General features: G+C 43.7%; 1 protein-coding gene across 2 annotated transcripts; it reads right to left on the reverse strand.

Moving 5' to 3' along the window:
* Nucleotides 1–1193: 1193 nt before the first annotated feature.
* On the reverse strand, nucleotides 1194–13709 carry ZNF227 (zinc finger protein 227). Of its 2 annotated transcripts, none has more exons than XM_059382357.1 (7): nucleotides 13639–13709; nucleotides 13002–13140; nucleotides 10695–10767; nucleotides 10227–10288; nucleotides 8027–8153; nucleotides 7105–7224; nucleotides 1194–3778 (listed from the first exon to the last, which is right to left on the reverse strand). In XM_059382357.1, exons 4-7 carry the CDS (start codon nucleotides 10284–10286, stop codon nucleotides 1656–1658), a joined length of 2430 nt encoding a protein of 809 aa, XP_059238340.1. In that variant the 5' UTR covers nucleotides 10287–10288; nucleotides 10695–10767; nucleotides 13002–13140; nucleotides 13639–13709; the 3' UTR covers nucleotides 1194–1655. The 2 variants fall into 2 exon arrangements, with proteins under 2 accessions (XP_059238340.1, XP_059238341.1); XM_059382358.1 differs by lacking the exon at nucleotides 13639–13709 and adding an exon at nucleotides 13447–13632.
* Between the last annotated feature and the right edge of the window lie 796 nt (nucleotides 13710–14505).

The raw sequence follows: 14505 nt of genomic DNA on the forward strand, positions 1-14505 counted from the left end.
TGAACCAAAGTCTAGCTCCGGAGTCTGCTTTTTAATTACAATAAACTGTTTTGTAAACAATATTCCAGTTTCGTCTTTTTAACTTTAGTTTCTCCTAAAATACTTTCAATTCTCTCAAGAAGCAGTGGAGCACTGTGGTCCTTGGTGGCCTGAGAATTGTCACACTCACTCTGAGTAGTATAGGGAAAATGGGAGGTGAACAGCCGATGATGTAATGCAGGGCTGGCCAATGGCCGGATGTGCTCCCCTACCAGTTCTTCACAAGGAACCATTCCTTCACATTAGCCACACTAGCATTAGCAAGGAATCACTATCCGGTGCGTTCTCACTGGGATATGCCCATCTGTGGATTTTTCTTTTACTTTTCTTCATGGTCCTATGAGGTTTTACTTGGTTTAAAGAGTCAATGCCCTGAGAAAGAGAAAAGTTATGGTGCAAACACTATGCCATTCAAATCACCTCTGGCACTAGTTACCCAATACCCCATTCTTTTTCCATGAATAGAACCCCTAAGTTGTAGTTGGGTGCATGTTTACACTCTCCAGTAAATATGTGGATGATACTGGAGCCAAATTTTTTTTAATTCTTGGAGAACAAAGATGCAATTTCTAATTGGCAAAGGCTAGAAAGAACACTATGATGTTGAATTCAGAATTGGTGGTAGAGGGGCACCTAGGTGGCTCAGTCAGTTAAATGTCCAACTCTTGATTTTGGTTCAGGTCATGATCTCAGGGTTGTGAGATCAAGTTTGAGATTATTTCAAAACAGTAAGTTTAAAGAAATATAAAAATAAATGTGAAGCAAAATCTCATCATTTAGCACTAACTAGTTAGAACTAAATATCTTTTTATCTACAATTTTTTTAATGAGATCACATAAAAATCCCGTGCTTTATTTTTTCAGATTAATATATGCTGGACATCTTCCAACATACTTAATTACAATTTACCTTTTCCCGTTTGATGTCTGCATAGCGTTCCACTGGATTAATAATCATAAAATACTTGGGCAATCCATTTGATGGTTTCTATGTTTGCTATTATAAACAATGACCCAATGACCATTCTTTTACATACACTTACAGCAGATACGAATTTACTGCTGAAGATCGAAGATTCATCACTGGGGACCTATTCCTTAATTCTAATCCAATATACCATAGGAAACAGAGCAATCATATTATGAGTTCTTGGTTACAGGAAATTTTAGTCAGTAATTTTATTCATTTTTCATAGCTTTACAGCTTCCGTAAAAATAAAAGTCACTGTAAATAAGTATAAAATGTAAGTTAAAGGGGAAATTATCCTAAAAACTTTCCTGACCCCCTCCCAAACTAGCTAGTATATGGCAAATATCCTTTTCACGCCTTATTCTTAGGCATATATTCACGTTTTTGGGGGGAGGCATATATTCACTCTTAAAGACCATTTATATCACTTGGATCTTGCCAAGAGGGCTGTAAGACATTCCTGCCCTGAATATTAGTTCTATTCCTATTATTATGGTTCCATGTCATCATTTTAGTGGATTTGTTAGAAAGATTCTATCTGAAGAAATCCCTTTCCACTCTCAGTGCTTGACAGTTTATTACCAGCACAGACTCTCCAAACGCACGATCTGCATCCTGACCAAAGCCATTAACACAGTCTTCACTTTTAACGATTTCTGCCAGTGTGGACCTTCTGATGGTACATGAGACGCGAACGGTGACTGAAGTCCTTACCACAGATGTCACATTTGTAGGGTTTTTCTCCAGTGTGGACTCTCTGATGGGCCTGAAGACGTGAACTCTGACTGAAGCCCTTACCACACTCCTGACATTTAAACAGTTTTTCCCTAATGTGGACACTCAAATGGACCCTAAGATTTGAGGGGAGACTGAAGGCCTTACCACACTCCTCACACCTATGGGGTTTCTCTCCTGTGTGGACCCTCTGATGATGGCGAAGGTTCAAGCTCCTTCCAAAGCCTTTCCCACACTCCTCACACTTATAAGGTTTTTCTCCAGTGTGGCCTCTTTGATGGTATATAAACTGCGAACTGTACCTAAAACCCTTTCCACAGACGTCACACTTGTATGGCTTCTCCCCAGTGTGGACTCTCTGATGGGACTGAAGACCAGAGGACTGACTGAAGCCCTTACCACATACACCACATTTGTAGGGTTTCTCTCCAGTGTGGACTCTCTGATGTACCCGAAAATCTATAGCCTGACTAAAGCTCTTATCACAATCCTCACATTTATAGGGTTTCTCTCCAGAGTGGACTCTCTGATGAGCGTGAAGATTTGATCGCCAACTGAAGCCCTTCCCGCACTCCTCACATTTATATGGTTTTTCTCCAGTGTGAATCACTTGGTGCAGTTTCAGATTGGAACTGTAACTGAAGTCCTTACCACACACATCACATCTGTATGGCTTCTCTCCAGTGTGGACTCTCTGATGGGTCTGAAGCTTTGATGACTGACTGAAGCCCTTCCCGCATGTTTCACATTTGAATCGTTTCTCCCCCGTGTGGACATTCTGATGGACTTGAAGATTAGAAGCCTGACTGAAGCCCTTCCCACATTCCTTACACTTGTAGGGTTTCTCTCCTGTGTGAACTCGGAAGTGGATGTGAAGATCTGTATTGCGGGTAAAGCCTTTCCCACACGCCTCACATTTGTACGGTTTCTCTCCAGTGTGGACTCTCCGATGGCATATTAACGGCGAATTGTGGCTAAAGCCCTTACCGCAGACATCGCATTTGTAAGGCTTCTCCCCAGTGTGGACCCTCTGATGTATGTGGTAGTGTGCAGCCTGAGTGAAGCCCTTCCCACACTCTTCACACTTATAGGGTTTCTCACCCCTGTGGACCCTCTGATGAACGCGAAGATTAACACTCCAACCAAAGCCCTTACCACACTCTTCACATTTATACGGTTTTTCTTCAGTGTGGACCCTCTGGTGGCACTGAAAGTTTGAACTCTGACTAAAGCATTTCCCACACTCCTCACATTTATAAGGTTTCTCTCCAGTGTGAGTCCTGTAATGAATGATAAGGCCTGTGCTGCTGCTGAATCCCTTGCCACAACTGTCACATCTATAGGCCTTCTCCCCCGTATGGTTAAGTTGATGAAAAGAGCTCTTACTAAAGCAAGCATCAGATCCACGACGTTTGTTGAGTTTCTCTCTTGGGCGAATTCTCTGATGGGTCTGCAGATGAGAGCTCTGATTAGAGCATTTCTCTCTCGTGCAAACGTTCTGATGACATGGGAGCGCCAAGCTATACCCGACACCCTTTCCACACTCATGACATGGACGGAATTCCTCTCCTGGGGTTACATGAGGAATGAAGCCGTCACTCGTGCTTTTGCCACACGTGTTGAATTTGTAAGGTTTCTGTTCTGTGTCAGGGTTACTAAGATCACTGACGGGCGATCTCTTCATGAAGGCTTCACACATACACCGGTTATTTTTCCCATGAACTTGCGGACCTCCACTCTGATTCTGTGACTCACGCAGGGATGTGTTCCCACAGACATTCTGGGTTCTCGAAACTGACAACTCTTGATCGGCAGTGCAAGTGGAGCCATTTCCTTTATGATTCACGACACTATTTTCATGTTCAGAAACCTGAATGGAATCACTATGTGGTAACTGGAAACGCTTTCTCTGAAGACACCTGGTTAAATCACTTGCAACCTGTCTCCAGATTTGCCAGCAGGATAGTTCTTCATGGGAAAGGTATTTCAGTGCAACTTTTCGAAGGGCCTCCATCTCATTTTGATTCTTGCCGCCTGTAAGAAAAAGCAATATTCAGAGATGAGGACAAGCAAATGCTTTGGTAGAGAAATGGCAGGATTCCACATCTATGCCATGGGATAAGGCCTCAATAAACCAGGGGGAGGGTCATGTTTGTACAACATCATTTATCCTTTTATGTTCTTCCATGCAAGTCGAAGCAAAGAATAGGGGTCAACAGACTTATCCACTAAGCATAAATGCGACTCATTCAGACCATAAATTTCCTATTTTAGTAGGAGAGCTGTAAGTTTGAAATCAAATAGCTGCAGGCCACAGAGGCAATCCATACTCCATCCTATAATAACATCAATTAGGGATGCCTGGGTGGCTCAGTTGGTTGAACGACTGCGTTCGGCTCAGGTCATGATCCCGGAGTCCCGGGATCGAGTCCCGCATCAGGCTCCCAGCTCCATGGGGAGTCTGCTTCGCTCTCTGACCTTCTCCTTGCTCATGCTCTCTCTCACTCTCTCTCTCTCAAATAAATAAATAAATAAAATCTTTAAAAAAAAAAAAATAACATCAATTAAAATTCTCCTCACCTTTTCCTCAGTAGGCTTATCACAAGAGGGATTCTACCTGGTTATAAGGTTACAAAAGCTCAACTCGTAGGCAGAAACGGCCAGACCATCCTGAACGCACCTAGTCTTGTCTGATCTCAGAAGCTAAGCAGGGTCGGGCCTATTTAGTACTTGGATGGGAGAAATTAGTAATTTAGGTCCTGGCAGGAATTCTCTTCCAAGAGTAAGTTTGGGAAGTGGTTGGAATACTAACATTCATAGTAGTAATTCAGGGCTCTAGAAAGAAACGGCAAAGGGAAAACTAATCTTGTACTACTGAGAAAGACCCTGGGAGAAAGAAAGCAGCAAAGCACAGTGTACTTGCAAAGGCCACCCTGAAGAGGAAGAGGGGAATTAAACTCTCCTAGATGGTCAAAAGGCTTGGTTTTTTAATTCATTCCCTTTAGGTCCTAACTCTAATGGTGCTCAGTTGGGTAAGGCCTTCCTCATCACCCAATATAAAATAATTCCTTTCCACTCCCATAACACCTTAGATTCTCCGCATTTGCCTTACCCTGCTTTATTTTTCCCTACAGCACATACTATTTGACTTAACTGTATACTTCCTAACTTTTTCTTGTCTTTTTAGACCCACTAGAGTATAACAGTTATGAAGAAAACCTGCATTTTGTTTTCTTCGTTATGTTATTTCCACTGTAGTAGAATTTTTTAAATTGTCGGGATGCATTAATGAACTATCAAACCAATTCCATAAATAAACAAATAGTTAAAAAGAAAAACAGAATATGAGAAGTGTATCACAAACGGTAAGGATAACACTATGAAATGCTTGTTTCAGCTACAAACACACACATAAATACATACATACGTTACACCCAAGCTAGGTCAGATGTAAAATATATGACTGAAGATTGTGGCTAAAAATGAATGGAAGCACTGGCTTAAAATGTTTGGGGTGGGGGGAGCAGCGGCACCAAGTCCTTAATGATTAATTTGCTTAAATGTAAAGTTACAATCTAATATTATAAGCTAAAAAAGTCTCAATACATATGTACACATTTCTAGGTGTGGTGGGACAATCAAATGGCCCCTAAAGATGTCCATGCCCTAATCCCTGGAACCTGTGAATATGTTCATGTATGTGACAAAAGGGATTTCATTAAATTTCATTAAAATTAAGGATTCTGAGATCGGGGTGGGGGGGGGCGCCTGGGTGGCTGAATCAGTTAAGCAACCAACTCTTGACTTCACCGCAGGTCATGATCTCAGGGTTGTGGGATCAAGCCCCACAGCAGGCTCAATGTGAAGCCTGCTTAAGATTCTCCCGCCCCCTCCCCTTTCCCCCCCCCCCCCCCCCCCCCCCTCCCCCCTGCCCGTGTGCTCTCGCGCGCTCGCGCGCTCTCTCTCTCTCTCTCTCTCTCTCTTTCTCTCAGGAAAAAAAAAAAAAAAAAGAATCCTGCAGTGGGAATTTATCTTGTATTATGTGGATGGGCCCAAAATAGTTACAAGGGTCCCTATCAGAGGGTACATCCATAAATTACTCACAGAATTTGTCACCTAATTTATCACATTTGCAGACAGACTTCTCTTAATTTTTCAAACAGAGGGAGAGCATATGAATTTACTTGCTCTGGGAATATTGAGGTTTGTTTTGTTTTGTTTTTTTAAAGATTTTATTTATTCATTTGACAGACAGAGATCACAAGTCGGCAGAGAGGCAGGCAGAGAGAGAGAGAGGAGGAGGCAGGCTTCCTGCTGAGCAGAGAGCCCGATGCGGGGCTCGATCCCAGGACCCTGAGATCATGACCTGAGCCGAAGGCAGAGACTTAACCCACTGAGCCACCCAGGCATCCCTGGGGATGTCGAGTTTTTAATTTCTAAATGAGGAGAACTGAGGAATATGTAAATTAAAAAGAAAGGAAAGGAGATGGGAAAGTGAGGTGAAAAATGGAGAGGGACAGGGCAGGAGAAAGTGGGGGGAGGTGGTAGGCAGTGAAAGGCTTGGTGGGAAAGAAATCGGTGGCTGGGGACATGAACCAGGCATTCTTTCCCGTCCAAGAAAGGCTGGTATCATAGCTCACTCCTATAAGGACTGTGACCATTTAAATAATTTAATCATTTAATAAGTGGAGAGGATCCCCTCCTATGCAGAAAGGCCATCCAAGGCCTTGAGTAGACACAACAAATGAAACTGCCAAAACTCCTACTTCAACGGGAGACAGAGGGTGAGCAAGTAAACAAAAATGTGTTGGGAGGTCAGGAGGCGATCCGTACTCAGACACAAAATAAGGCAGGGTGAGGGGATGAAGAACGGAGAGGATGAGGTTTGAAAGGGCAGACATAGAAGGCCCAGCGGATGCAGATGAAATCCGAGCAAAACCTTAGTAAGGGAGTGGCCGCAGACTCGGCCCAGGCAGAGGGGAAGCTGAGCTGGTCCAAGGCCGGGAAGCAGCAGAGAGAACACCCCAGGGGAGCCAGGAATGACCTAAGTCAGGGTAAAAGCAAGGCTAATCAAAAAAGAACCTGGTGAGGAATCTAGATCAGGGAGGGTCTCGTAGGCCACTGCGAGGGCTCTGAGCAAAACGGGAAGTCTTTGGAGGGTTTTTCAGCAGGGGAATGGCATGACCTCACTTGCTTTCTAAGGAATCACTCTGGTACCATGTGGAGAACAGATGACAGGAGAGCAAGAGAGAAGGCAGGGAGACCAACGTGGAGGCTGCTGTCCCGGTGCAGAAGAGAGGACAGAGCTCAGATGAAAGTGCGGTAAGCACGGATGTGGGGAGATGCAGATTAGCTGGTACCTGAAGGAACAGCCATGTGGTCCTCACTGGTCACACTTTTTTGGGGTTCCCCTTCCATCATCCAAAGCTCTTCTTCTGCTTCCAACTGAGAAACCATCTCTGGCTTGAAGGGAAGATGTCCTGTGAAAGGGCAGATATACACCTCTAAGATACACACATGGCTAAAATGTATTTCTGTCCAAGTTTTACAACCCTCAGAACCTTTAAAGTGATATTTCCGGAACTCTCCTGATCATGAACTGTAATAGGTAAATTTAGGCCATGACCTAGTTCATGTCTAGATAGAGATAAAATTAGATTCAGCCAATGTCTGTTCTCAGCCTACTTCCGACACTCACACCACTCACCGCAAATGGTCAGTTTCTGCTGCAGTGTGAGGTCTTGATAAGGAACTCTTCTAGTTTCTATCCTTATTCTATTTTATTGAAAAAAAAAAAAAGTGCCAGCACAGGGTACTAAATTAATGCCATGACCCACCAATGGATTACAACCACAATTTGAAAAAGCATTTGCAAGACACAGTGTAAAAGCCAATTTATATTTATGTTTCCCATTTGTAATTAATTGAGTCAGGGTTTCTCAACTGAGGCACCGCTGACATTCTGGACTGGCTAATTCTTTGCCCTGGAGGTTGAACTGTACACTACAGGAGGTTAGCAACATCGGTGGCCAGTGGAGCCCCTCCCCGACGAACTGTAACCATCAAACCCGTCTCTAGACATTGCCAAATGTCACCTCGGGGCAAAATAGCCCCTGGACAGAATTTTACCTGAGCAGAAAAACAAGGAAAACCTATGCCTGTAGTCCTAGGGATTAGAAAAACCTGAGTCTTAGGGTCAGGGAATTAATTCAAAAGATCCAAAGCTTTGAACAACTAAGGACACTGACTCTCAAGGGGGTGTCATGGGGCGACTGTCCTCACCCACTGACACCAGGTTCTTGAAATTCTCCAGCATCACATCTCGGTACAGCTTCCTCTGGGTGGAATCCAGCAGCCCCAACTCCTCCACGGTGAAGACCACCGCCACGTCCTTGAACGTCACCGCCTCCTACACATGAAATGCACACAACCTTAATCCCACAAGCGCCACTGGAAAAGGGGCAGCACAGAAGAGGATAGAGGATTACCCCCCCCCCAAAAAATGGCTGCCACTTTGGAGGGTGCCTAGGCAGATTTTAGTCCCAGAGTGTCCCCCCTCACTGTCCCCTCCCAAGCACCCCACAAGGCTTGGGTTCTGTCTCGATGTCAGCAGTGTTCACAGGCCTTGGGCAGCCCTCCCAGGACAAGCACACGGCTTTTCCATGTTTTCAACGTACGTGCTGCATCTACCTCCAGCATTCACGGCTGGTGAAAGCACTAAGCTCAAATTTCACAGTTTTAATTCTAGGGCCTTGGGGAAATTCCTTACTTCCCACTATCTCCATTTCCACTTCTCTATAATGATGTCTGTACCACAAATTGTTTGAAAACATTAGATGAGTATTTGTAAAGCACGTAAAATGGTGCCTAGCATGTAGCTAACTGCTCAATAAACTTGAATAATTACCATCGTCAGTGTCTCATTCCATTTTATGACCACAGAGTTTAACTTTCCTTAACTGATGATATATCTTCCATCATCCAAATCACATATAGTTACAGATCTTCAATTTTTTTTTTCAGATTTTATTTATTTGAGAGACAGCAAGAGAAAGAGAGAGAGAATGCACAAGCAAGGGGAAAAGGAGAAAGAGAGGGAATGGGAGAAGCAGACTCCCCGCAGAGCAGGGAGCCCGATTCGGGGCTTTATCCCAGGACCCTGGGATCATGACTTGAGCCGAAGGCAGTTGCTTAACCAACTGAGCCACCCAGATGGCCTCAGATTTTTCATTTTAATCAGTGCTGCAGAGATCCTTTTACTGAGACCTTAGCTAAAATTAACAACTACAAAGCCACAGAATAAACTTTCAAAACTTTCAAAATTTTCAAAGCACAGTGGCAGATTTCCCTCCCAGGAGGTTTTCCCAATTCACCTTTCATGCAAGAGAGTACAAGTGTTCCTGAATCTCTAGACTCTGACCAAATAGGACAATCTAAGTGAAATAAATAATTAGAAAGCTTTTGTTAACATTTGCACATATTTACTTATTAACGATCATTACTTTTGTCATAAATTTGCCTTGACACTCCATTTTTTTTCACTCCTATTCCAACTTGGTTTTTCCTTATCTTACTAATCTTTTTTTTTTTTTTTTTAAGATTTTTATTTATTTGTTTGACACAGAGAGAGAGAAAGAGAGCACAAGTAGACAGAGAGGCAGGCAGAGAGAGAAGAGGAAGCAGGATCCCTGCTGAGCAGAGAGCCTGATGCAGGGCTCCATCCAAGGACTCCGAGATCATGACCTGAGCCGAAGGCAGAAGCTTAACCCACTGAGCTACCCAGGCACCCCTTATCTTACTAACCTTAATAAAAGAGTTATTAAGCCGTTCTCTAATGTATCTAAGTACCGGTGACTCTTTAACAAGAAGGGTTTGAGCTGCATGGGTCCACCTTACATGCATATCTTTTTACAGCACTAAAAATGGATCCTCTCTTACAATTTTCCTGATAATATTTTCTTTTTCTCATTTACTTTACTATAAGATACAATATACGATACAGAAAACATATAAAATATGTGTTAATCAATTGTTGATGTTATTGGTAAGGCTTCTGATCAGCAGTAAGCTAAGAGCTAAGCTTCTGGGAAGTCAAAAGTTCCATGTGGAATTTCAAGGAGGTCAGGGTCTCTAAACCTTGCATTATTTGAGGATCAACTATGTATCCCATCACTTCCAATACTACAAATATAAAATTACAAATGCAAGTAAAAAAGGCATAAGGTAAAGTACAAAGAGTTGGCCAATGAACAAGGTAGTACTATAAATTCTTTTGGTCTATTTCAAATTTTTATTACTTTTCCAAAAACTGTCTTGTGAAACAATAAAGATAAGTACTAAACACACACGCGCACACATAGCCTGGCATACCATCCGCACTCAAAATCTGCGGTTTTCCATTAACTTTTCCAAAGAGGAGAAAGATGAGCCTAATCTGTGAGAAATGAAATCACATCTAAGGAAACAGAAAAGAATTCCTTACCTGAAACTTGCTCATTTTCTCCTGCTCTTTCTGGGGAAGGTCAGAGTCCTGAGAAGACATAACTGGGGAAAGACAAAGAAGCCATGAGATGCAAGCCAGAAATTAAATGACAGCTCTCCTACTTCCAGGCTGCAGAGGCTACAGACAGCACAGTGAGCAGAGCATGGAGCAGACTCCAACCCCGAAGTCTGTCAGCCATGGGCCACTGGGCAGTGACCGGGACAACCAAATGCAGTATTCCTACTAGAAGAATGACATCCTGAGGATGTAGGAATGAAGGGTGCTGTTAACATTTAGTTTAAAAAAAAAAAAAAAAAAAAAAAAAAAGGGTTCTAAAGTCAATGGCCTAGGTTTAAATCCTCAAAATAATTCTCACCATCCACATAATGTTAGGGTTGTTAAAAAAAAACCCCATGCCTCACTGTGATCATCTGCACATGAAGATAAGAGCTGTGTATCTTAACTCACCTCAGAAGGTTGTTCCACAGACTAAACGAGCAGATGGAAAATTCAAAGAACCAGGAGGCCCTTTTTCTTGCAGCTGCAAAAAAGCAGACGATACTTTGCATCATAAACTCTAACTGCACATGTCTTTTCCAACAAAAGCAAAAAAGACCTGGAAGGTATCTGGACTTCATACACTAATGCTCTCCTATGAAAGTCACCTTTATTCTCTGAAAATCCTAATTCCCACTTAAAATTTTTTCTTACAGGGCACCTGGGTGGCTCAGTGGATTAAAGCCTCTGCCTTTAGCTCAGGTCATGATCCCAGGGTCCTGAGATCAACCGAATCAGGTTCTCTGCTCAGCAGGGAGCCTGCTTCTGCTTCCCCCTCTCTCTCTGCCTGCCTCTCTGCCTACTTGTGATCTGTCAAATGGATAACAAAACCTTAAAAAAAATTTTCTTACTTGTCTAACTAAAAATAAATAAATAAATAAATTTATTTCCTCTTACTTACAATTTTTTGCCCACCTAGTAACATTTTATCCATACTGGTATTAGCTTTCTAAAAAGCATCACTTCAAGTCAATTTACCTGGTGAAGTAAAAAAGGCTTATTGATAAATGCCTTTTATCCCATGTGCATAAAATTAAAGAAAGATGCAAAATAAAAATCAAGACAGAAGATAGAGTGAGAGGCTCCAACATTTGTTCAATGGGAGGATTATGACGAAAACAGAACCGAAGAAATGGCAGAGAGCTCCTATTTCAAAAGATAATTGCTGAGTTCATATACAGCAATTCTGAACAGTACAAATAAAAATAAATACACTCCTGGGGTGCCTGGGGGCTCAGTCAGTTAAGGATCAGACTCTTGATTTTGGCTCAGGTCATGATCTCAGGGTTGCGAGACCCAGCCCCTCTTTGAAGTCTGCACTGAGCAGGGAGCCTCCTTGGAATTCTCTCTTTCCTTTTCCCTCTGCCCCTCCCCCACCTATACAATTTTTTAAAAAATAAATACATCCTAAACAAATCATGCTGAAACTCAGGAATGTAAAGAATTAAAAACTGTGAATAAATAAAAAGAACTGAAAACAACAAAAATCCTTAAAACCCCCAGAAAGAAAATACAGTTTACCTAACAAAATGACAATTTGATTGACAGAATCAAGGAAACAGAATGGAGACCTCAAAGGATTGAATGCTATCTCCAAAAGGAAGAATGGAAATAATCGTCAAACTTGAATTCTATGTTCAACCAAATGACTACTGACATGAGAGAGGGGAAAAAAAGACATTTCAGCTGAACAAAGATGAAGAACAATCATTAACTATAGGAACCTGGAAAGAAGCAATGGTAAATATGCTGGTAACATTTAACCCACAGAGCCACCCAGGCGCCCCCCACCCCTTTTTTTAAATAACAAAAATGTTACCAGCTCAGGTCAGGATCCCAGTGTCCTGGGATAGAGCCCACATCCAGCTCTCTGCTCAGCAGGGAGCCTGCTTACCCTTCTCAATCTCTGCCTGCCTCTCTGCCTACTTGTGACCTCTGTCAAATAAATTAGGGGAAAAAAAAAAAAACTTAAAAAAAAAAAAAAAGCCCAAGAACGATAGGACCAATTTCGAGGGTTGTTGTAACAAAATACAGACCGATAACCTGACCTCCAGTTTAAAAAAGGTGGTGGTGGTGAGGTGCCATCATCAAGTATCAAGTACAGATTTCGTTTCTGTATTTCTCAGAATGAGAATACACAGCGGCTACATTTAGTATCTGAGACAAGCAACCGTTTTTATTCCAAACCAGCTGAGCAAGTAAAAGGAAACCAAAATGCAAACAAGGAAGAGCAAAAAGTGTAGAAGGTCGTAAATTCCAAAAATAAATACACGTGCGTGTGGTTTAAAAAACAACAAAAACAAAACGAAACACAAAAAACAAAACTCACCTACACATTCACACATATTAACAAGGAGATGGAACACCCGCAGGTGGATACAGCAAACACTGGAACATTTCCCTAGTAAGTCACTGACCGAGTGACTGAAACCCGTGAACGGAAAACAGAGAGGACGCATCAAAAAAGTACTTTCGCGGGGCGCCTGGGTGGCTCAGTGGGTTGAAACCTCTGCCTTCGGCTCGGGTCGTGGTCCCAGGGTCCCAGAGTCCCACGATCGAACCCCGCATCGGGCTCTCTGCTCAGCAGCGAGCCTGCTTCCCTTCCTCCCCTCTCTGCCTGCCTCTCTACCTACCTATGGTCTCTGTAAAATAAATAAATAAAATCTTAAAGAAAAAAAGAAGAAGAAGAAGAAAGAAAGTGCTTTCGCTAGTACGCACCCAGAAGTCCGTCCTTCCTCCCCTTCCCGAAGTCAGGGGACGCGAAGAGCAGGACGCGGTGGGACGACACGACGGCGAATGCCCCGCGGATAAACTGCAGCGGACATCCCTGGGCGCGGGCGCGGGCGGCTCGGGGCTCCTGAAGGAGACAGGTGGAAAGCTCGGGAAGAGCTGGGTATCCGGGAGGCTGGCAGCCGGGCCACGCCATTGCTCCCAGAGCCCGGGCCCCGCTCCCTGCACCGCGGCTTCCAGGCAGAAGGGAGCGGGGCAGAGAACGCCTGTTAGCAGTGGCCAACCCGTTACCCCGTGCCGCCCCCTTTCAAAGCTCCGGACACGTAGCGTCTCGTTTCCTGCGAATCACAGCTCGACCCGAGAGTTACTCCCGCTGTCGCGACCTGACGGAGGAGAAAGGAGAGCGCAGAGAGCAAGTCGCCAGGTACTGTACCGACAGAAGTAGCAGCGCTGCTGGGTAAGCCGGGGAGGAGAGCCGAGGGAATCCAAACTTCTGCCCTCAATCGCTCAGCCTCCGCCGGCGGCCGCGACTTCTCCATCCTAAAACGGCCGGCTAGGTAGCGACTAGTCCCACGCTCAGGCGGAAAACACTCGGAGGGGGCGTGAGGGTGCAAGGCTGACTCACCTCCGGACCGAAAAGATGGTGGCGGTCTTGCTTTTCCGGGGCGGAAGTGTCTCTGACTACACGGCGCCCCGGAACTACACTTCCCAGAAATCCCGAGGCGGGGGAGGAGCAAGCGCTTGAGGGCGGGGCGGGGGAAGTCCTTGTTAGTTGAGGACTACATTACCCATATCCCCCAAGAGGAGGAAGCACTATGTCCGCCCCCTTAAACCACGCCTTCTTCCTCCGAGCGAATCTCCTCCTTGTAGTTGGAGGACTTCAATTTCCAGAACCCGCTTTCGGGCTTATCATTTTGCAGACATAAAGCAGTTCTCTGATGCCAGGGAAGTTGAGTTTTTTCCATTGACAAACAAAACGCACTTAGCAAATATTTGGACAGAGGCTTAAAAGAAAAAGTTTGTAACAGAAGCAGATCGCGTGATCCGTCACTAATAAAATCGTACCCACTACTACTAGACAAAGAAGGGATAAAACGATAGCCTTTATTTTGCAGTTTCAGACCCTTTTTAGACATAAAAAAGAATGAGAGCCCCCCAAAATGCAGTGAAGGCAGAATACATTGTAGACATCAACTTTTGTGAGAGGCACAAATAATTCAAAACTTGGCTTTGGGGAACAGCTAGACATACTCAGAGTAAAAAGACAAACTTCAGCATCCTTGTTTGATCAGTTTCCCAACCGGGGTTTTTGTCTTCATTCCTCAGAGAGACTTCTGAGTTTGAGGGATGAATACATTACCGCTAATTAGATTTTTATGAAATGGTGACTGTAAAAATTATTATTTGCTCAAACATATGATAGCACTGATGTTTAAAAGATATAAAGATGGGGAGCAGAAGGGAATACCCCAAAATATCCATACCTCCCCTA

This window comes from Mustela nigripes, chromosome 17 (assembly GCF_022355385.1).
Source record: "Mustela nigripes isolate SB6536 chromosome 17, MUSNIG.SB6536, whole genome shotgun sequence".
NCBI classification, from domain to species: domain Eukaryota; kingdom Metazoa; phylum Chordata; class Mammalia; order Carnivora; family Mustelidae; genus Mustela; species Mustela nigripes.